Here is a 23,923-nt window from a genome sequence, read left to right as displayed (position 1 = left end):
CGGGAACCGCATGACCACGGCCAGGTCTAACCTGCCTCTCTTTTCCCCACAGTCCCGTGTCCTCGGTGCCCGCTACACGGCTCCTGTGTCAACAGCACCCACTGCACCTGCAACCCTGGATTTATTTCTGGATCTAAGAAGATGTTTTTCACATTCCCCCTGGAAATATGTAAAGGTAAAGGGGCATTTTGCACAAGGGTCCGTGGAGGCATCATGAGGGCTGTGGGAGAGAGAATTCCCAGGAATGTGCCAGGCTGAGACCTGCCATCCAACCTGCACCCAGAAAGAAACACTTCGATAAGGTCAGAGAGGGTGAGCTCACGCCTGTCATCCCAGCAGCCTGGGAGGCCGAGGCAGGAGGATCGCGAGTTCAAAGTCAGCCTCCGCAAAAGCGAGGCCCTAAGCAACTCAGTGAGACCCTGTCTCTAAATAAAATACAAAGCAGGGCTAGGATGTGGCTCAGTGGCTGAGTAACCCTGGGTTTAACAGCAGGTACCAAAAGAAAAAAAAGAAAGGGCGAGCTCCTCCAGAATCTGGCTACCTCTGCATCTTCTCAGAACCCCGGGCCACAATGCTGACCTCACTCGGGTGGTCCGGGACTGAAGAGGATCGTGAACGTGTCGGCACTTTGTGAAAAGCATGGGGCCATTTTTTTAAAAGAAGGAGAGAGAACACGTACTGAGGCAAGGAGGCCATAAAAGCTCCAGCAGAAACACGTCTCATGTAAGGTTCTGTGGTCACTGGCAGGCGAACTTAGTCTCCACTCGGTGATGCAAACGTTCCGTCCCATGGGATTATAAGTGCTCCAGGTGGGGATTGATAGCAGGCTGTTCCCCTTCCCTAGTTCCCTCATGGAAGCCTGTGGTCAGGGACAGCCGGTGGCCCTGGCTTCCCTTCTCTTTCCCCCACTTAGCACTTAGTCCCAGAATCTTGATAGAAAAGAAACCCTGGAGGGAGAGAGAGAGAGAAGGCGTCTCCACCTGACTCCTGCTCCGGTCGGGGCTGGGCTTCTCTGTTCCTGAGACAGAGCAGACGCTTGCAAGGTGAACCTTGCGGGACCTTTGGAGACCAGGCCTCCCTCCCAAAACCACTCTCCTGCAACCATCTTGACAACAGCAAATTCTTCCCCGCACCTTCCTCACCATGGGGGGCTCCTGGGAACCCTCCATTTCCAGGTACCCTCCACGAGCCGGCAATCTCCACGCCCGACTCTCCTCCAGTTACGTGGAAACATCGCCTACCTGTAGTCCATGGATTAGGGAATGGGCACATGCACTAGATGCATCTTCCTTACCCTATCACAAGCCAGTGGCTCACTCTTTAGATTTTTCAGAGGGAAGTAGCTGCCAATCAATTTGGTCCCCACAAAATGCAAGGAGTAGCAAGCTTGGTGGACTCCTTAACCTCCATTCCTCTCTCCAGTGGAGAAGAGGAACAACCCACACACTTCCATTCTTGGGTGGTAAGTGGGGGGCACTTGCCGCACGGCATCGGCTCTCTCCAGATGAATCCTTCCTCTCTTACTTGCCCGCTTCCAGCCCTAACTCACATCTCCCTGATAGAAGTTCATTGCAGGACCCTGCTTTCGGTTTCCTGCCCTGGGTGTCCTGGAACACATTTCCAAATGTCCACCCAGCCCGCCATGGAGGCAGTGTTAAGTGGGTTCTCCTGTAGACACCTGGGCTCTCTTCCACCCAGACCCAGGAATGGTAGACCTGGGAGAAACAGAGATATAGCTGACACAGAAGGAGAGAAGAAAACCCCACCCAAAGCACTAGAATGCTTCCATCTGATTCTAAGACCTTGTTAATGCATGGAGCCCAGCCTGCCTTAGGAGCCAGGAAAAGTCCCCAGCTCAGCCAGGAATATGTCACATGGATTGCACAAACCAGACTTGTCCATCCCTCTGTTTCACCTCCGAGCCTGCCAAGGTGGTCATCCACACAGTACAGTTCTGAGAAACATCTTCAGGAGGAACAAAACGAGACAGCTTGCAATCTCCATCCTTTGACCTTTTCTCCACTCATGAAAATATGATTGTTCTTGCTACCTATTGGGGCATTTTTAAAATACCCCAAAACCATGACTCTTCAATCCACCGTTTTGTTTTTCTCATAATTCCGTGAGTCAGGCGCTCTGGAAGGACATGGCCAGGAGTATCATCTCCAGCCCAGCGATGTCCACTGAGACAGGGGAGCCACTTCCAAGAGAGCTTGTTCTCTGACAGTCCAGCCTGTCTTTCTCTCCCTCTTTCTTCGTCCCTCTCTCCTGTCGGCCATCCATCCCTTTTTCTCTCTACCTCCCTCCAGAATGTTCTCACTTGGCCCGGTCTCGGGGAGGCAAGCCTCCCACATGAAGGACGGTGCGTTCATTTCCTGGGACTGTGACAACGAAGCAGCACAAGCCAGGTAGCCTGGAACCACAAAACTTCCCGTCCTGGAGACGAGAAGTCTGAAATCAAAGCATCCGCAGGGCCACACCCCAAAGGTTCTGGGAGAGGGAGGCCTGTCTCCTGTCTTCTGGTGGCAGCCACCCATCCTTGGAATTCCTGGGCTTGTCACTGGTTCACTCCGGTCCCTTCTGCCCTGACACGGCCTTCTCCCTGTGTGTCTCTGTCTTCACACGGCATTTTCTTCTTAGAAGAACATCAGTCATGTTGGAATCCCTCCTAACAACCCCGACTTTTTTTTTCCTTTTTTTTTCCTTTTTTTTTTTTTTTTTTTTGGTACTGAGGATTGAACCCAGGGGCACCTAACCACAGAGCCATATCCCCAGCCCTTTTTAATATTTTATTAGAGATGGGGTCTCACTGAGTTGCTTAGTGCCTCCCTAAGTTTGCTGAGGCTGGCTTTGAACTCATGATCCTCCTGCCTCAGCCTCCCAAGCCGCTGGGATTACAGTCACACGCCACTGTGCCCGCCACAACCTAAAGCCTTATTTCCAGGCAAGGTCAAACTCACAGGTACCAAGGTTGGGACTTCAGTCTTCGACAGCAGGCAGGGTCAGTATCCAGCATATGTAACCTTGACATTCCCCATTCCTTCACATACCAAATATGAGGTCTTTTCTGGATACTGGAGGCCACTCAGGCCCCACTCAGAAAAGGCAGAAAAGCTGGCTGCTTCCTGGGAGCATCTAATGCTGACATGCGTGCTCTACAACGCCTCCCAGAGGTTCACCAAGGAACTGAGCCCCAGTTGCCCACTATGGAAATTTGCCAAATAACATCCCTTCCATCTTCTGCCTTCCCTCTTCTTTCTCTTTTAACCACTTCCCTCTCAGTGTTCCCTGGGATCAACTTCCAAATAAAGTGCTTGCACTTGAATCCTTGCCTCAATGTCTAATTCTCAAAGTACTCAAGCAAAATCAACAAAGAAGGAACAAAGATAACCACTACCTCAACTAATTTATCTCAGATACCCAGGACAGAGCCTGGGGGGAAAGGCACAACTTCTGGCACATAGTAGGTGCTCAATCAATGTTCATTGGATGAATGGCCAAATTTTTCCTTTGTCTTTCAGATATCGATGAATGCAAACCACCCATTAGCATATACTATGGCTTAAATGCTGAATGTCAGAATATCGAAGGAAGTTTTTACTGTCGCTGTGTGCCTGGCTATGAGCTTCTCTCTGGAGATGCACGATTCAACAATTCCAGTGAGAACACTTGTCACAGTAAGCCAATTCTTGTCCTCTCATCACCCTTCCTCACATCTCATTGAGTCTAACACTGCAGGAAAAAAAGATTTTCTTGTTGTGGGACCGGGAAATGTTTCTATTTCCTGGAAAGAGATGGAAAGAAGAGAACAAAGAGAAGGAGGGAGTTCAAGTTCAGAGAAATAGTGGAGTCAGGAGGGCAAGGGTAGTTTGGAGATGGGGGGAATGGACGGCGGTGACTGAGACAGAATCCGTTGACCTGCAAGGAAGAGAAACTAACTCAGGCTAACATGTGCAGAAAATATGGGTTTATATAAACGCATGGGCATGCAAGGGACTCCAGGACAAGAGTGCAGCTGGAATCGTGAAATGAACTAGAGCTGGTGACTCTACACCAGGAGCATGCTCCCCCTACCCTCAGATGCATCTTCTTGTGTCTGTTCCTTTCTTCTCTTTCCTGGAAGGCTGGCTCTGCTTCCTAGACCACAGCACAGAAAATATGACCATCCACAGCTCCAAGTCTTACCCTGCTTATTTCTCCAAGCCAAGAGAGACTAATGAACTCTCTCTCTAACCCACTTGCAGATTCTCTGAAAATGGGCAAATTGTTCCAGTTTAAGTCATGTGCCCACCCTTGGATCTGTGCCCAGATTCCATATTCTATAAGCATAACTCTTCCCATGAAAACCACCTAGATGGGGAAAGTCTATATGCATAAATCCAGTAGGGCTGGTAAGCACAAGACTTTGCATTCTTGGGAAAGGCAGTCACATTTTTCTCAATGAGTATGGTTTCCTAGAACAAACACCCATTAGGTGGTAAGTCAGTGATCTTGAAGTCTTCAGACAAAGCCATCGATATTACAGGGAAGCCCTTCACCCTTAGTAAATAGACTCTGCTGAAAACCATAGACCTCACCTCAGCCCTATGGTAACAGGTAGGTCACATTGCCAGCCCCATCTTTGTAGGACAGAGGTGCTCGCCTTCAGCAGCTACAGGCAGCATGCCAAGGTCTTCATCCATAGCTGAGAGTCCAAACTGGATGCTTTAAATCTGCATTTATTCTGTGTCTTGGCTTTCAGCTGAGTCCCTTTGCTAAAGAGGGCAAAGATCTTTCTTGTCACATCATTATCATTCTCAGCCAGGATGACGTTAAAAATCTGAGGCTTCTAATTTTCCATTTCCTTGACCATTTCAGTTATAACTTCCAGACAAAACCGAATTGAACAACATGGCGCCTGCGCCTCTGTGGAAGCCACGTGGCGTCGGGCTCTGATGGCTCTTCCTGCCCAGGGCCGCCTTGATGCTGTAGGATGTTGAGTGGCATCCTGGCCCCGCCCACTAGAGTCCAGTACTATCCACCCAGGTTGTGACCCCCAGAACGTCCTCAAACTTCACCAATGTCCCCTGGGGCACAAAATCACCCAGTTAAACATCACTCTGTGAGCCCCAAATAAGCAAGCAGACTTGTCGGTGAGCATGAGTGTGAACCCCGAGCTGCAGAGGCAGAGCCGCCAGCCCACCCCTCACTCTTCCTTCCTCCAGTAACACCTCTCTGTGTCCTTTGCAGGGACCACCTCCTCAAAGCCAGCCAAGGGCCACACAGAGGTGAGTGAAGGCCAACCCTGGAAACTAGCCAGGTTATAAAAATCAGGTGACTGATATCCACAAAGCCCACAGTTAGCATGTGGAGGGGGGTTAGTGCAAGATGTTTATATTATGTATGATCATGTGATGTTACCTCGTCATAATTGTGCATTATGTAATGACCTATTATACTGCACCATATTTTATTATGTATTATATAATATTCTCATAGGACATAGTACGATTATATATGATTTAATTACACTATATATTATAATTATATTCTTAGAATAGTACTGCTATCCATTACTAATTATATATGATTTAATTATGCATTATATATTAATTATATAATATTACATACAATTATATATATAATGTTTTCATATTACATAGTATTAGTTTACAATACTATTATAAGACAGCAAGATATAGACAGGTGATAGGGAGTAGATGCATAGAGAGCTAGCAGTTCATTATCAAGAACTGGTTCACATGATTATTGGAGTCTGTCAGTCAGGGGATCTGCAGCTGCAAGTTGGACACCAGGAAAGCAGATGGATATTTTTCTAGTTCAAGGGTGGTCAGGCTGTCTTCAGAAGAGCCACTCTTTCCCATTTGAGTCCATGGCGGGAAACGACATCCCAGGACAAGGCCATCGGGTAGGAGGACATTCTCTCCTACTCACCTTTTGGCTCCATTCAGGCCCCCAGTGATTGGATGAGGCCCCCCATTTGCTTATGCCTTCATTTGCTGATGCATCTTTAAGTTGTCTCACAATTTGACTATGTGAACTCGTGCTCCTACGAACAAGTATTTATAATTTAACTTTTTACACATGGGATTCAGAAAGGTCATCTGCTTTGCTCCATCTAGAAATTCAGATGTTAATTCAATCCAAAGAAACACGCTCACAAAGACATCCAGAAGAGTGCTTGACCAAATACCTGGGCACCCCAGGGCCCAGTCAAGTTGACACGCAAAACCAACCATTGCCTTCTCATTGATTTACTCACCTGTGAAATGGGTTGTTAATGGCACCCACCTCCCCCAGTGTTTGGGAAGATCAAAAGAAATAATGTACGCAAAGTACTTAGTGCAGCGTGACCAGACTGCACATTACGCCCATGCTGCCCCTGCTGTCTCCACCAGACCAGTGATGGTCACAGGATGTGTGATCACACTCCATCATCACCCCCCAGCTGTGGGCAGAAACAATACCACGCTTCCATTAGGAGCTCAAAGAGTACCCCTTGAAGTAGTGAGCACATCAGTAATCAGATAATCACAGGAACATTGTGTTACAAAACTGCATCATCAGTTCCTTTAAAAAGCTAAACGTAGACTTGCCACGCCCTCTGACAATTCTACCCCGGGGCAGATACCCAAGAGAACTGGGACTCACATTCTGTTCACAGCAGCCCTGCCCACAATAGCCAGAACGGGGTAACAACCTAAAGGTCCATCAGTGAATAAATGAATACACAAAATGTGAGCTATACAGACAGTGGAATACTATATACCACGGAGAAACAAGGCCTTATGCATGCTTGCACGGTGGAAGAAACTTTAAACGTTGTGCTCAGTAAAGACCCCGGATTCAGGGCTGGAGGTGTAGCTCCAAGGTAGAGCACTTCTCCCCAACCAAAGCAAGAAAAAAGCCAGATGCAAAAGGTCACATATTGGATGACTCCATTTACATGAATGTCTAGCCATGTGCTGTGGCGCATGCCTATAGTCCCAGCTACTCTGGAGGCCAAGGTGGGAGGACCACCCAAGCCTAGGAGTCCAGGTCCAGCCTGGGCCACATAGCAAGACCTCATCCCAAAAAAAAACAAAAGGTTAGAAATGTCCAGAACAAGCAAATTCACAGGGACAGAAGGAGGATGGATGGTTGCCCAGGACTGGAGGAGGGAAAGTAGGGAACACAGGGTATGGAGACTCATTTGGGGGTGGTAAAAATATTTTGGAATTGTGGAGAGAGAGAGAGCTGCACATCCCGAGTGTCCGCACCACTGACATGTTCACCTTAAAGTGATGGATTTCAGGTTATGCAAATTTCACTTAAAAATGCTTTTCCAAATAAAAAAGTCATCTAGTTGGATTAGAACTCCAGTAGTATTTCTGAAGGGAAAATAATTCAGCACCTACTCGGTGCAAGTGAGTTAAGCTAAGAAGACTTTTGCCACCGTTTAGAGGAGAACGATGCATTTTATGTATCAGGCGGGAAATGGGAGGCCACTCCTCACCTAGAAAACTTGGCTCGAAGCAGGTGCACATTTGTAATTCCAGCCACGTGGGAGGCTGAGGTAGCCTCAGGAACTTGGTGAGACCCTGTTTCCAGAAGGGATAAAAAAAAAAAATACTCTGAATTTTCATGAAGACTCATTGAACAAAAAGAGAAAAATGTTAAAAAGATTTATTTGAACCTCAATTCTGAGAGTTCCTCCAATCCTTTCTTTTTATTTCATTCTTTGATTGACACATAACTTGTGTAGGTGTCTATGAGATGCAATGAGGCACTGATGGTCTGATGCACAGGTACACCAGGTAGGGATCAATGCAGGGTAGGTAGTTAGCACATGCACCACCGTAAACTCACCGTTCTTTTATGGATACTAAAATTCCCTCTTCAGTGTGTTGTTATTAACTATATCCACTCTGCCTCGCCACAGAGCACCCGAACTCCTTCCTAGCTCTCTGTGCCACTGATCAAACTTGCTCCATCCCTTCACCTCCCCACCCTGCCTCTAGTAACCACTACTCTAACCTCAACTTCAACGTTGCAGTTAATGTTTAGATCAACGTTTTTAGATTCCACAGGGAGATGGTGCAGCATTTGTCTTTCATGATTATTTATCGCTCTGCTCTTGACACGTGGGTGTGATAGCATTTCTCTCTTAAGAGCATCCACTCATCCTAGGAGCATTTATTGAGCAGCTACTCTTTGCCAATCTCTATCCACTTACTGAGAAAGACCTGTAAGCAAGAAAAGTCCCTACACTGATGGTCCTTAATGCACTCAGGAATCCCCTAGAGAGCTTGGTAAAGCCAGGTTTGGATTTAGTGTACCTGGGCTGGGGTTTGAGATTCTGCATTCCTAACAGGCTTCCAGGTGATGCTGCTCCTCCAAGGACCATATTTTGACTACAAAGATACAGGGAGAGGCTTTTCTCTCCCCCTGACTCACTTTCTTTCTCCTCCTCGCTTTTCATACTCTTTCTTGCTCACGCCCTTTCTCTTTCCCTTTCTTTTCCTATCATTTTCTCTCTTACCCTGCAGGGAGACACTTTGTTTGCTTAATAAACTCCCTTATGTGAAAAAAAAAAAGATACAGGGCGAGGCATTCAGCATTTAAAAAAAAATTGTCTTTCAAATCACTTCTGTTGCAATTTTTAAATTTTCACTTTGGCCCTTCCTTTTTCCCCCAGCACATTTCTTGGCTAGCCATCTGTATTAATTTTCTCATTACTATAATAAAATGCCTGAGACAGGTTAATTTTATGAAGAAAAGAGGTTTTTTTTTTAGTTCTAGATGTCCATGGAGTTGGTGTCAGCTTGGCTCCAGTGAAGACGTCATGATGGCTGATGTCACAATGTGTGTGTGTGTGAGAGAGAGAGAGAGAGAGAGACAGAGAGAGAGAGTGTTTGGGGGGCAGTCACAATCCCAAACAGGAAGCCAGAGAGCAATTCAGAGGTCAGATTTTCTCCTATCAGAGTTCATTCTCACAAGAACGACCATAATCGCCTTCCGAGGGCACTGCCCTCAGTGACTGAAGGCCCTCCCACTAGACCCCACCTCTTAAAGGTCCCCAGCACCTCCCAACATCGCCACATGGGGAACCAAGCCGCAGAATCCTCAAGCGAGCGTTCCAGCTGTCCAGTCACAGCGCCACTGCAGACACAGCCCTTGGTTTGGAAGGGCCAGTCAGAGTGCTCCTGCGCTGTGACTCTGATTCAGGGTGTCTCAGCTTTGGTGCTACTGGCACTGGGGACTGGGTCAGGCCCAATAGTGGGCAGCGGCCCTGGGTTTCATGAGGTGTTGAGCAGCATCCCTGGCCTCTGCTCACGAGATGCCAGCAGCAACCTCCCCTCGTAAGGAACAAAAGTTTCCTTAACCACTGGCAAAGGCCTCCACGTCGGGGGAAGGAGCAGATGCACCCCCAGTTGAATCACTGATCTGTTTCTAACGAACTTACCACTACAGAGATCCCTATCCTTTATATGGTGTTTACCAGGCAAAAACACTATTCTGAAAGCACAGAAGCATCTCATAACTCATTTAATCTAAAATACACACACAACAACAGCCAAAAACAACCTCTATAAGTTCCTGTGTCTGCCTTGGGCACAGGATTGGGAGACTTGCCTAAGGTCACACAGCAGGACTGAATGGTGCGGTCAGGATTTGAACCTGGGTCCTCTGGCTCCAGAGCCTGCTTTCCACTCTCCTCCTGGATATGAGATCTACCATTTTCTAAAAATTATTTCTGTCTTCAAAGCTGCAACAGATTGTCAATACCTTCAAGTCACTTCTCACCAATCAGACTCTCTGGGGAACTGGAGGCAAGCAAGAAGTCGCATCCACAGCCTCATCTATCCTCCAGAATGTGGAATCGAAAGTTCTAGAAGCTGCCTTGAGAGCCCCGGGTCAAAAAATCCAGAAAGTCCAAAACAGTACTGTGGGTAAGACAATAAGGAATGGAACACTCTGGACCGGCTCACCAGCGGGGTCTGGGTGGAGTCATTAAAGACTGCACTGCACGTGCCCTGCTAGGAAATGCAGACTGGTCTGCAGAGAGAGAAAGAAGGCTGAGAAAGGATGACAAAAAGACAGGAGGACATTTGGAGAAACGGATGACAGGGATGGAAATGTCCTCATCGCCATGATCGTGTGGTGGCTTCACAGGCGTAGAAATCAACAACTTGTGTGCTTGGATGTGTGCAGCTTATTGGGCTGCAATTACACCTCTATAAAGCTGCTTTACAAGGATACTGAAATCCCAGCAGCTCAGGAGGCTGAGGCAGGAGGATCCCAAGTTCAAAGCCAGCCTCAGCAACTTAGCAAGACCCTAAGCAACTTAGCGAGACCCTGTCCCTTAAAAAAAATATTTTAAAAGGGCTGGAGACGTGGCTCAGTGGTTAAGCACACCTGGGTTCAATCCGTGGTACCAAAAAAATAGATTTAAGCCAGATGCAGTGGCGCATACCTATAATCCCAGCGACTCCGGAGGCTGAGGCATGAGGATTGTAAGCTCAAGGCCAGCCTTAGCAAATTAGCAAGACCTGTCACAAAATAAAAAAGGTCTGGGGAGTAGCTCAGTGGTAAAGTGCCCTTGGGTTCAATACCCAGTACTGAAAATGAGAAAGAATAATAGACAATGGTCTCCAATCCCGGGTTTATTATTTTGACTTAAAAGTAATTTATTTGTTGGTGTTGAGCCTATAATTTTGACTTAAAAGTAATATTTTGGAGGCGCTGGGATCCAACCCAGGATCCCGTGCATGCTAGGCAAACACCCTACCACTGACCGACGCCCCAGCCCACTGCAACTTTTAAAGTTTCTTATAACATCAGTGAACTTGACCCTTGCTCCCTCACCAGCTGTTGAAACTCGAGTGGTTTCAGACAATTGCTCTGAAGAAAGAAAGGTCTTCCGCTTACACTCCCAGATGAACTCCGTGGACATCCACTGCAAGGACGTCATCCAGGGACGGCCACCAGGTACAGGTGAGGCCAGTCAGGGCCCTTCAGAGCAGGGCCTGGGCAGGTCCTGGGGAAGGGTGTCTGGCAGGCCCCTCCCCGATGGGCTTGCTACCCTCAGGCCTGGCCAGTCCAGTTTTTTTTCCTTTCAAAAATATAAAATGTCATCTTCCCCAACTGGACCCTTTCTGTTCTGCAGCATGGGAAAGACTTCTTTGCCATGTGGGGGTGGGGGTGAACCCTTCCTGTGTCTTGGTTTGCATTCACCCAAAAGCAGACCCTGCGTGAACAAACGTAGGGAGTCTATTTGGAAAATGATACCAGAAAACACCATGGGTATGTTAGTCGGGAATCTCCAGAGAAACCCAACCAAGGGGGATGTGCATGGGTGTTGCAGAGAAGAGACTTTAAGGCACTGGTTCCCATGATGACAGAGGCCGGTCAGTGCAAAATCAGCAGAGTGGGCAGGCCAGTTGGAGACCCAGGAAGAGCTAATGTTGCAGCTGGATCCAAAGAGAGTCAGGAGGCAGAATTCCCCTTTGCTTGCAGTCCTCCGTCTGTTTTCTCCTAAAGCCTTCAACCGATTAGATGAGGTCCGCCCACATTTCACGGAGGGAAATCTGCTTCTACCCAAAGTCTCAATGTGAATCTCATCTAAAAAAAATCTCTGCAGCAATATCCAGATGGGTGTTTGACCAAATATCTAGGCACCATGGTGTAGGGAAGAGAGAAATGACCGCTAAGCAAAGGCAACCTGTCAGGGTATTTGAGTGATCAGGTTACTGGTGGGGGTGGGGGAGCTGGGGCGTGTCCTTCCCCTGCGACCCAAGGGGCCCCACCCACTTAGGCAGGCGGCAGAGGAGTTGACCCCCTGCTCTGGTCCACCGTTGCTTGAGGTCTGCTCTTGGGTGGTAACGGGCCCCTCCGGCCACCCTGTCTGCGGCCACACACCTTCACTCGGGGAAGGCTCCGCGGCAAAGGCTCGGCCGCTTGCTGTAGAACCCACTTGTGGGCCGGGGTCCCCACAGCAGCTTCTACAGCTTACACAGAAAGCAGTGGCTCGCGACTCATTGTCCCAGGGACATCAGATTTTCTGAGTTTTCAAGAAAAAAACAAAAACTGGATTGTGTTAGCATAACTTCCAGTTTTGGCAAGAATATTTCCCCTCTACTTCCCATTTAATTATGATGGCCACGGCCTAATAAATAGGGTCTGGCTTCATCCATTTGGGTTGCCGCCAACAGGATCCCTGAGCCTGGGTAATTTATAAAGAACAGGAATTCGCGTGTCACGGTTCTGAAGGCCGGGCGTCTAAGATCAATGCACAGGCAGCAGGTGCAGGCCTTGCGGCTGAGTGGTTCCATCGTGGAAGAGGAGGGGCGGGAGAAGACCACACCCTTCTAACAAGCGCTTTACGGTGTCCCTCACGCGTTCGTGCAGGCAGAGCCCTTGTGACCCAAACACCACCCCCCGAAAGCCCACCCCCCACCACCACTGCATGGAGGATTAAATTCCCAGCACATGAATTTTGGGGAATACACTCAGACCCAACAGGAGCTATCAATGGCTTAACCTGTAACTAATGCAGGCCACCCTGACCCACCCCCACGGCCCTGTATCACAAGGAAGCTGTGGGTGCTGTGGTTTGCATGCGTACCCCCAAAGTTCATGTGTTGGAAAGTAAATCCCCAGATTCCCATGTTGGTATTTGGAGGCGGGCCTTTGGGAAGGATTGGATGAGGTCAGAAGGCTGAGGCCCCATCATAGGATTAGTGGCTTTTTAAGAAGAGGAAGAGAGACCTGAGTGTGCAAGCTCCACCTCTTGAAGGCTTTCTCTTGCCCTTCCTCTTCCAGCATGGGATGAGGCACCAAGAAGGCCCTTATTAGATGCCGTGCGGATGTTGACATCATGCCCTTGGACTTCTCACCCTCCAGAACTGCGAGCCAAACAAATTTCTTTTCTTTATAAATTACCCAGTCTCTCATCCTCTGTTATAGCAACACAAAACAGACCAACAGTAGGTGCTCATTTAATTCAACAGATGTGTGCTGATACCACACGCACAACCTCGGTGCTCAAGGTGTCATTAAGGGAGATAGTCCACTACTTACGTAAAGGGACATAATTTGTTGGGTGCTTTTAGGAACAATAAAGAAGGATAAGAGTGACCGTGGGGAGGAACTGTTCTGTACGTGATCCATGAAAGCCTTGATTAGGTGATGTTTGAGCCAAAACCTGAAGAATACCAGGAACCAACCATGCCGTTCTCTGGGGGAAGAGTATTTAAGGTGACAGACAGAGCCAGTACAAAGGCCCTGAGGCAGCAACATGCCTGGGATATTCAGAGAATGGCAAAAGGTCAATGGGAATGGAACACTCCCAAATTATTTTTTATGGTGGTGCAGATTGAACCCAAGGCCTTGCATAATAAGCAAGCACTCCACACTGGGCATTTCCCCAGCCCACGCTGTCCCCCTAAAGACTCCACTTCCGTTTGCTCAGGTCCCAGCGCAGTGGCTTTTATCTCCTACACTTCTCTGGGAAACATCCTCAATGCGACCTTTTTTGAAGAGGCGGACGAGAAGAATCCCTTGTACCTGAACTCCCAGGTAGTGAGTGCTGCGGTGGCACCCAGGAGGACTGCGTCCCTCTCCCAGTCTGTCACCCTGACCTTCCAGCACTTGAAGGTGAGTGGAAGCTGCAACTGCCCCGGACAGTTGTTCTGAACCTAAACCAACTTGCATGCAGCCCCCGCCCAGCAGCTGCAGAGTCTCCCTGTCCAGTATGGTAGCCCCAAGTACAGAGGGCAGTTGTGGGTCACTGAAATGCAGCAGGCCTGAACTGCAACCGCAGGGCCTGCACAGCCCCGTCTTCGCGTCTGTGGGCCTGGGTGCCAGGGTGCCCCCCGGCCTCTGCACAACTGTGTGGTGTTTGCCGAGCCAGGTGCCCGTCATCTCTCAGTGACTTATAATACTCAATCCAGTGGGAATGCCAGGGAAGGAGCGGGTGTGTCGTTTAGGGAACGCTAAGGGAAAAAACTTCAGGCAGGTTCAATACATATGCCAAGTTTTTCTGAATCTTTTCCACCTGAGGTTGGCTGGATCCACGCATGCACGACAAGAGGGTGGGGAAAGTCAGTCACAGCACAGATTGCAGTTACAGAAGGAAGTAAGTTCCAGCATTTTATTACATAAGAGGGTGAGTTTGGTTAATAAGGATAACAGTAATAAACTCTATATTTCAAAATAGCTGGAAGCCAAGACTTTTAATACACTCACCAAAAAGAAATGATATATATTTGAGGATATGTATATATAATATACATATAAATGTATATTTAATATACAAATATATATGCATATATTATGTTTATATATGTTTATATAGAGAGATATATATTATTCTATGTATAATACATATCCTTGAATATATGTATATATTATACATATGAATATGTGTGTATATATGTATGTGTGTGTGTATATATTCATAGATAGATAGACCCAAAAAGTACAGCATGGTCAGGTGCAATGACCCATGTCTGTAATCCCAGCTACTGAGGAGGCTGGAGCAGGAGGATTGCAAATTCGAGGTCAACCTGTGCAATCGAACAAAATCCTGCCTCAAATGAAATGTTTTTAAAGGCTGGGGACGTATTTCAGGGATAGAGTCCCTGCGTTCAACCCCACTACCACAAAAAGAGCACAGTGGACCCCATAAATATGTATAATTACCAGGTGTCAGTTAATGGTGAGTTTTAAATAGACGTCACCTGAGTGGCTCCTAACCCATGAGCCTTCCCGTGGCACACTAGCCTGGACAGACACTGAGATTCACCCCTCCGGAGGAGGAAGACAATGAGCTTATTCTGCTTTCAGATGAACCCCAGCAGCAAAAAGACTTTCTGTGTCTACTGGAAGGTCACAGAGGAGGGTGGCCACTGGTCCAGGGATGGCTGTCTCCTCGCACACGTGAACCAAAGTCACACCATCTGCAATTCCACGCACCTGTCCAGTTTTGCTGTCCTCATGGCCTTCACCAGCCAGGTACGATGTCAGCATTCAACTCTTCCCCATAGGACAGTCGTCCCTCAGTACTCATGGGGAACCCCACGCAGACACCAAAGCCCATGGATGCCTGAGTCCCTAAGATGGCATAGCATTGGCACAGAACCAACCCACATCCTCTGCATATTTTAAATCCTGCCTAAATAACTTACAACACTTAATACAATGGAAATGCTGTGCACATCGTTGTTATACTCTATTGTTGAGAGAATAATGGCCAAACAAGAAGCTTGTACCTGTTTAATACAGATGCAATTTTTTTTCTGAATGTTTTCAGTTCAGGATTGGTCGATTCCTCGCTGTGTTAGTCAGCTTCCTGTTGCTGTGACAAAATACCTAAGAAAATCAATGTAAAGGAGAAAAGATTTATTTCAGCTCCTGGCTTCCGAGGTTTCAGTCTGTGGTCCCTTAGCCCTGTCACTTTGGCGGGTGGCGGGGAATAAGGGTCAGGTATCATAAAGACAGGGGGAAGATTGGCAGAGAAGAGGAGTTTGAGGGGAAGGGAGGAGGGACAGGAAAGGGAGAAAATGCTGGACACGTGCTTCAACTTCTCAGATTCAACTTCTCTGGTGAATTTGACAAAACTATGCTTTGTGCATATATACAGGCACCATAGTGAATTCCACCTTTATGTATCTATAAAGCACCAACTAAAAACACATAAAGGAGAGCTGGGCTGGGGCTCTGTGGCAAAGCACTTGCCTAGCACGTGTGAGGCACCAGGGTTGATCCTCATCACTACCTAAAAATAAATAAATGAAATAAAGGTATTGTCCATCTACTACTAAAAATATTTTTAAAAATACATAAATGAGTGCAAGATAGACCAGAAGAGTAGAAGGGAAATGGGGGAGGGGTTCAGGAGGAGAAGGGGGCAATGGATCTGAAACAGAGTACATTAAATTCCATGCATTATGTCAAAATGGACCCAACTATTATGTACAATTCTAATGCACCAATAAAAGCAAAACAGGCAAGTATATGACCTCATGCATATGCTGATTAGTTCAATTTAGCCATTCCACAATGCATACATATTTCAAAAGGTCATGTTGTACACCATAAATGTACACAAGTTTTGTCAAAGTAATGACAATAATTAGAAAATATCACAAGTCATGGAAACTCTCATAAGGAGAGATTCAAAAACCCAAAAAAACATCCTAAACTGAAAATAACATGAAGTCAAAAATGCACTGAATCCACTTCCCCTAGTGAACATCCCACCTTGACAGCACAGCACACTGCAGAGCATTCTCTGTACTGCGGTCACAGGGGCTGCCTGGAAGCTGCTCTCCCTGCTGCTGTCCAGTATCACAAGAGAATATTACATCATATCATTAGCCCAGGAAAATCACAAAACTCAACATAACTCTCTACTGAATGCGTAGCACTTTTTTGCACCATAATAAAATCAAGAAACTCTCAGTCAAACCATCATAAGTTTGGACCCTGCCTATTGAATTGGACGAACAGCAGTGAGTTCTAAATGTCTGACAAAGCACAGGAGCTTGAACTAGGGCAGTGGGTCAACTAGATGGAGAAGACCAGGAAGAAGCCAAGCAGGCTTGCTCTGCAGAATTTTCTTCACTTCAACTTCTCTTGTGATAAGAATGTCACCTTTGCAACCTGATATAGGGAAAGCATCTTCCATATGGAGGTTTTGTCTCTTCCTTTTCAGGAAGAAAAAGAGGAAGTCAGAGTGGTTTTTGTTGCACCTTCTGGTTTGGGGGGATTTGTTGGGTTTTTTTCAGGGGGGTGCTGAGGGAAGGTAGTGCTTTTAGCTCAAAATAGTGCTTATGCCAAAATGATATGCTTGGGGTGGTGTGTTCAGCCACCCTTCATAGGCATGTGTCCAAATGCTGCCAATGTCACTGATAAACAGGTCGGCTCTGCATCTTAGGCAGGCCTCAGTAAAGCTGAGAGCAGAAAAGGGTGGTCTGGAGGAGGCTTCCCACCTGCCGGCAGACATCATGCCTAAGCATGGGATGTCCTGGTCCAGGGATGAGGGGGGACCAGAACCCCAGAGCAGGGCAGCGACTGTGAAGGCTCCTTCCTCTGACCAGGAGGACGACCCCACGCTGCATGTCATCACCTGCGTGGGGCTGGCTGTCTCCCTGCTGTGCCTGGTCCTGGCGGTGCTCACCTTCCTCCTGTGCAGAGCCATCCAGAACACCAGCACCTCCCTGCACCTGCAGCTCTCCCTCTGCCTCCTCCTGGCCCACCTGCTCTTCCTCACCGCCATCGACAGGACCCAGCCCAAGGTACCTAGGTGTCCCCACCCCGCCCGCCCCAGGGGCTGCTGAGCCCACGGAGATGGCTGCACCAGTCTGTAGGCGAGATAAACGATTTTCCCTCTACCCTCTGAGATCTCAGCTGGGCCTCCCATAACAAAGATGAGCAAGAGAAGCAGCCAGAAGTTTATTACCATGGATATTTCACTACCAAGGAGAGAGCAAGGGACTGAGCACTTCTCACTCTGGTCAACACAGCATCCTCAAGACAGTCAGGTTTTGGAGAACAAGACAAAGGAAGAGAAATTTAGAGTCCCTAGGGGTAGTAACTTGTGGAAAGGCACACATACAGGAAATGAACAGTGGATAAAGGCGCCTTGGGAAAGTCTGCCTTGTAGATTCCTCTGGTTCCTGCCCCAGGCTGATGAGGATCTGAAGTTGTCCTCAGTGACCAACTGTTGTTCCTCCTGTTGTGGTAGAGAGGAGAAGAGGACACCCCTGTGCATTTATGTCCTGGCATATGATTCAGCCTTTTTTCAAAAGTAAAAAAAGAAAGAAATTCTGACATTTGTGGCAACATGGATGAAACTGGAAGGTGTTATGCTATGAAACAAGCCAGGCACAGAGAGGCAAAGGCTTTGTGATCTCATTTATGTAGAGCGGAATGGCGATCACCAGAGGCTGGAGGAGGGGAATGGGGTGCTGGAGAGATGTTGGTCAAAGATACAAATGTCATTTAGGAGTAAGTTCAGGAGATCTATTGAGCAACAGCCACTAGTGCTAGTAACACTGTATCATGTTCTCTTAAAAAAAAATCACTGAAGGCCCAGTGCTGTGGCTCACGCCAGTAATCCCAGCAACTCAGGAGGCTGAGGCAAGAGGATTGCAAATTCAAAGACAGCCTCAGCAATTTAGCAAGACCCTGTCTCAAAATAAAATATGAAAAAGGCCAGGGGATGTAGCTCAGTGGTTAAGGGCCCCTGGATTCAATCCCTGTTATAAAATATATTATATATATATAATAATTTATTATATTTTATATATTAGATTATTTAATGTTCTTATCACAGAATAAGTATATAAATTTATGTCTTATTTTTCAGCAGATAATGGGAAAGAGAGCTTTTTTGTTGTTTATTAGTTGTTGTTGTTGTTGTTGTTGTTTAATCTGCTACTTTATATCTCCTTGCCTTTGGCTCAAAATAATCCTATGCCAAAATGGCAATTTTTTCCAGATTTTATTTTTATTTAACAAATAATAATCGTAGACACTTATGGGGTACAATGTGATGTTTCAATACATGTCTACGTTGTACAATGATCAATTCAGGCTAATTACCATTTATCACTTATCACTAAAAAATCTGTTTTAGCAAGTTGAAACCTGCAAGGTTCTGGGGGTGTCCCTCGGCAGTAGAGCAGCAGGCTTAGTGTGTGCAAAACCCTGGCTTCAACCCCCCAGTGAGGGGAGGGGAGTGGAGGAGAGAGAAGATACATTATTATTAATTAGAGTAACTTGGGTCAAATGATACAAATTCTTGGTTAGATCAGAGGAATGAGTTCAGGAGACCTGTTGTACACATGGTGACTTTAACAGTGCATGATAGTCTTAAAATTGCAAAGAGTGAATTTTTAGTGTTCTTACCACAAACCAGTAAAATGATAAGCGTGTGACCTCTATGCACTAGACGTAGAGCTAGGGTGGTGGTCTCAGAGGACCGTCTAAAGGGCCAACTGCACAGGGGCAACCAGTTCTAGAACTTACTGCCAAGTACCTTGTGTCCAGTGGCTATCCTGCAACCCTTGGGTCTTGGGTCTGGCTGCAGGGGTCACTGTCAAGGTGGCCCCCGCTGGCCTCGGCCATGATCATCCTTAGGTTAATGCCCCTGGTCTGAGGTCAGGTGTTCTGAATCCCAAGCCCGCGCTGGTCGCACTCCAGCTGGCGCCCCGGGGTCTCTCCCCAGGTGCTGTGCGCCGTGGTCGCGGGCGCCTTGCACTACCTCTACCTGGCCTCCTTCACCTGGATGCTGCTGGAGGGGCTGTTCCTCTTCCTCACGGCACGGAACCTGGCGGTCGTCAACTACGCCAGCGTGAACAAGCTCATGAAGTGGCTCCGGTTCCCGGTGGGCTACGGGGTTCCTGCCGTGATCGTGGCCGTCTCTGCGGCATCCAGGCCTCACCTTTACGGGACACCTGCTCGGTGAGCGCTGCACGCGCCCTGTGCCCCTGGCCACCTCCCAGGATGGCCCTTCAGAGGCGGTGTCCAGGGCGATGATTGGACTAGGGTACCCACCGTGCTCCACGTTCTGCTGTGTAATAGCCTCAGCCTAGTTTCCAGTGAGACGGTTGAAGATGGTGGCAAGAGTTCAGAAGGCTCTGGAAGGAGAGGGTTTTGTGGTTAAGTCTCCACTCTATCCCTCGCATAATCTGGGACCTCCAGTCCTCAAGACTTAGCTGTCTACGAAATGAAGGTGACAGCTGTCCCAACTTCACAATCCTGTGAAATCGCAACAGGACTGTTACTAAAATGCTTAACGGGACAGTAGTAAAATGCACAGTAGTAAGCCACAAAGCCACCAGTGTCTTCAGGTAGCTTTCAGAGACGGTCGGGAATGCCCCCTGATAGGGAAGGTGTCACTTCGTGACCACGTCTGTGCTTGCTCTGATCTCTCTGGGTCCCTCTTTCCATTGTCCCAGTTGCTGGCTCCGCCTGGACCAGGGATTCATCTGGGGGTTCCTCGGCCCCGTCTGCGCCATCATCCTGGTGAGTATGCGTCCCCAGTGTTCCCGACTGAAGAGGAGCCACCGGAAGTGCATTTTCTCAATCGTGTGGTTTGATTTTTTCCATCTGCTGTCAGTTGGATCCTATGCGCCGGTGGTAAAACCGTGAGTCTTTGAAGCGGACGCCATAGATGATTTTAACTTGTACTCTGTATTGTTCCTGCAGGTGAATTTAGTGTTTTTTGTTTCCGTCCTATGGCTTCTGAAGAAGAAACTGTCCTCCCTCAACAGAGAGGTGTCGACCATCCAGAACACAAGGTAGGAGGTGACAGGGGTGCTTCCTGCTGCCTTTTCCGCTAGGCAACCCCCACCCAGCCCTCCTGCACATCCACCCCCAGGGGCAGTCCACAACTCCCGGGGACAGCAGGGCCACTGCACCCATCCACTGCCACGGTTAAGAGGACTCCTATTAGCTAGAGTAGGGGCTGAGCCGCGCGGTGAGAAAGACCCTCCCCCTCCACCCTCCCAAAGAGTGGGAAAGAAGTTGATCACTCCCGCAGCCCAGGGCTGGCGGAGAAGCTCTCCTCCACAGAGCGACCCGGGCACTCAGGCTCTGTCTGATTTGCTGCTCCACCATCCTCTGGGTGACGTAGAAGCCATCCCATTGGCTGATCTTGGTCACACAGTGATACCCAACTACAAGGAAGGCTGGGAAATGTAGTCTAATTGTCGGCCATGTGCCTGATAAAACTCAAAGAGAGAAGACATCTAACTCTGGACAGAAAAAGAGGAGAAAGAAAAAATGGGCAGTTTCTGCCACAGGATACAAGATGCCTAAAGGGGTTCCATAGCTTAAGGCCACTACATGCATTTTTTTTTCTTTTTAATTTTTTTTTTTTTAGTTGTTGATATATCTTTATTTCATTTATGTATTTGTATGTGGTGCTGAGGATGGAACCCCGTGCCTCACATGTGCTAGGCAAGCGCTCCACCACTGAGCCACAACCCCAACCCACTAAGTGCCTTTTTGACTAAGTGATACTTTCCACTTCCCATGAGTTTATGGGAGGCAACCCTGTGGTAAGTCAGGAACATCTCTAGGATGAAGATGCAGGAACTGAGTTATGAAAAGATGAAGGAACTTGTCCAAGGTCACACAGTTAGCAAGTGCTGGATTGAATTTAAATGCTGGTGATCTCACCTGAGTCCTCACGACTAACAACCACCCTGAAAGGGTGTCCATGTCCATTACAAGCTTTTGGACATCACCATCTCTGACCCCTCTCAGGATGCTGACTCTCAAAGCAACAGCTCAGCTCTTCATCCTGGGCTGCACATGGTGTCTGGGGGTCCTCCAGGTGGGTCCCGCAGACCGGGTCATGGCCTACCTCTTCACCATCGTCAACAGCCTTCAGGGCTTCTTCATCTTCCTGGTGTACTGCCTCCTCAGCCAACAGGTAAACGCTGACCCCTTCCTCTGTTGTTTCAAACTGGTGAAAACTTTGGAGACGTGTAGTTCAGTGAGCATTTAAGTTCCATGTCTCTAAATTTTCATGAGTTTGTCGTCAGTATGTGAACAGACCCTGTAATTTATCTACTTTAAAATGCTTTTGAAGGTAAACATTGACTGGGGAGAGGACGGGTTGGGTGGAGGAGGAACCAGGAATGTACAATGGCTCTGGAGTGTTTCTTGGGTGATGGAAGCATGCTAAGTATGTGTCAGGTGAGGGCTACGGGACCCCATGGACTTATGAAAAGCCATTGGGTTGTACAGGTTGAATGTATGAGTCGTGTGATATGTGAATTTTATCTCAAGAAAGCTAAGAACAAAAGAAGAATGTCACTGATTATAAGACCCCCTGACTTATGAGTGGCTTTCAGAAAGCAGATCATTGCTGTATCAAGGAGGTAGGTTTTCATCCAGCTTTCCCACCACAAGTCAGCTAATGCTCATAACAGGTAACATCAAAAATCTGTGGCATGAACACAAATATTTACCTCTTACCCTCAGGTCGGCAGGTAAGGTTTGGGTTCAGTGACCTCAGCGGGGCTCAGCAGGGCTTGGTTCCAGGGTGCAGATCAGATTCACATCTACTCCTTGAACTCATCCTGAGACTTAGGCAGAATTGGGAGCAGTTCTCCAGCATGCTTTTCTCCTAACAATGGCAAAGTCACAAAGAGGCCAGGGCTACCCCCACAGGGCCATTGTAAGCCTGTGATTCTGCTCACTTCACCTCCATGATGCTCCACTGGACAAAGCAAGTCAGGTGGCCAGGCCCAAAGCTAATGGGGAAGGGACACTTCGCCCACCCTGAGGCTAAGACAGGGTGTCTTACTTCTAACTGGTAGTGAATAAAGCAAGCTCCCATACCACTTTCCATAAATTCTTCAACCAATTTAACCAGGCCACGCTGACCCCAGGCAAGATCAGCCAAACCCCACAGACCTGCAGACCTAAGAGTGAGAAGAGTGAATATTTGTGTTTAAGCTACTGAGATTTTTTTGAAATTGGTTGTTATGTAGCATTAGCTGACTATTACAAGTGAGAAAGCTGGAGAAAAAATACATGGTATGGTTGCCACATTGACATACTTACCTGTAAGTTCTACATGGAACACTCACTTTATTTTATTTCTTTTAATTTTTATTTTTACAGATTGCATTTTGATTCATTGTTCACAAATAGGGTACAACTTTTCATTTCTGGGGTTGTGCACAATGTAGATTCACACCATTCATGTAATCATATATATACATAGGGTAATACTGTCTGTCTCAGTCTACTATCTCTCCTTCCCCCACCCACTCCTGCCCCATTTTCCTCTACACCATCTTAAGTTCCTCCATTCTTCTCTTCCCCAACCCTGCCACCCTCTCCTCATTATGTATCATCATCTACTTATCAGAGAAAACATTCGGCCTTTGGTTTTTTTGGGCTTGGCCTACTTCACTTAGCATGATATTCTCCAACTCCATCCATTTACCAGCAAATGCCATAATTTTATTCTTATTTGTGGCTGAGTAATATTCCATTGTGTATATATACTACAGTTTCTTTATCCACTCATCAATTGAAGGGCATCTCAGTTGGTTCCACAATCTAGCTATTGTGAATTGAGCAACTATGAACATTGACATAGCTGCATCACTGTAGTATGCTGATTTTAAGTCCTTCGGATGTAAACCAAGGAACACTCTATTTTATGGAATTAAGTGTCATCTGATTCCAGAATTGAAAATAAAGCCAGTTGATATCTTTAAACTCAATTATTGTGGTTTGACCATTGATGCTACTCCAAATTCAGATGAGCTGGATGTGCAGAATAAACACCAAATTCCAAAGGTTTTGTCCAAAAAAGGAAGATCCTCCCTTTCTCCCTCTCTCCTCCCACTTCCTCACACTGTGCCCATGTGCCTAAGAATCAAACTTGGAAAGGAAAAATAGCTCCTCGGGGATAAAGAAACTGAGCTTGCCAGAGACCAGACACTCCCTAGGGAGTACAGGATGACCGCGAGGCTTGGAATAGCCACGTGTGAGTATTTGTGCAGGCATAAGCATATTTTGCGACTGGAAGGACATTCAAAATACATCAGTGAAAAAAGCAAGTTTCAAAGCATTACTCCAGAGGGCTCCGTTTAATTTATATGATCACATGAACGTTCACTTCTTATGCTATTTTTTGCATTCACTTGAGTGTGGGTAGACAGGTTACGACCTATTAAAAGGGATGGTTAGGGATATCTGGAGACATGTTCGGTTGTCACAACTAGGAGTGGGTTGCTACGGACATCTAGTGGGTGGAGGCCAGGGATGCTGTCCACACCCTCCAGTGCACAGGACAGTCCCCACCACTGAGCACCATCCAACTCTAGGTCTCAAAGGTGCCCGGGTTGGGAAGCCCTGGCAGAGCAGATGCTGTTGGTGGCCCTCCCACGGTCCTTTGGTTCTC

General features: G+C 47.4%; 1 protein-coding gene across 1 annotated transcript in view; it reads left to right on the top strand.

Annotated features, from left to right (window-relative positions):
• The window catches only part of ADGRE3 (adhesion G protein-coupled receptor E3), a 35,567-nt gene that overhangs the window by 7,363 nt on the left and 4,281 nt on the right, over positions 1 to 23,923 (top strand). Inside the window, exons 3-14 of the mRNA XM_079115578.1 lie at positions 53 to 175; positions 3,522 to 3,677; positions 5,230 to 5,267; positions 9,749 to 9,932; positions 10,852 to 10,977; positions 13,454 to 13,638; positions 14,830 to 14,997; positions 17,085 to 17,282; positions 19,217 to 19,452; positions 19,950 to 20,016; positions 20,200 to 20,291; positions 21,262 to 21,430. Of these exons, the coding sequence (XP_078971704.1) occupies positions 53 to 175; positions 3,522 to 3,677; positions 5,230 to 5,267; positions 9,749 to 9,932; positions 10,852 to 10,977; positions 13,454 to 13,638; positions 14,830 to 14,997; positions 17,085 to 17,282; positions 19,217 to 19,452; positions 19,950 to 20,016; positions 20,200 to 20,291; positions 21,262 to 21,430 (1,742 nt within the window). The remainder of the gene's footprint in view (positions 1 to 52; positions 176 to 3,521; positions 3,678 to 5,229; positions 5,268 to 9,748; positions 9,933 to 10,851; positions 10,978 to 13,453; positions 13,639 to 14,829; positions 14,998 to 17,084; positions 17,283 to 19,216; positions 19,453 to 19,949; positions 20,017 to 20,199; positions 20,292 to 21,261; positions 21,431 to 23,923) is intronic.

Source organism: Sciurus vulgaris, assembly GCF_902686455.1.
Source record: "Sciurus vulgaris genome assembly, chromosome: 16".
In the NCBI taxonomy this organism is placed as follows: Eukaryota; Metazoa; Chordata; class Mammalia; order Rodentia; family Sciuridae; genus Sciurus; species Sciurus vulgaris.
Note: the sequence above shows the minus strand (reverse complement) of the source record. Positions and strands in the feature narration are given on the sequence as shown.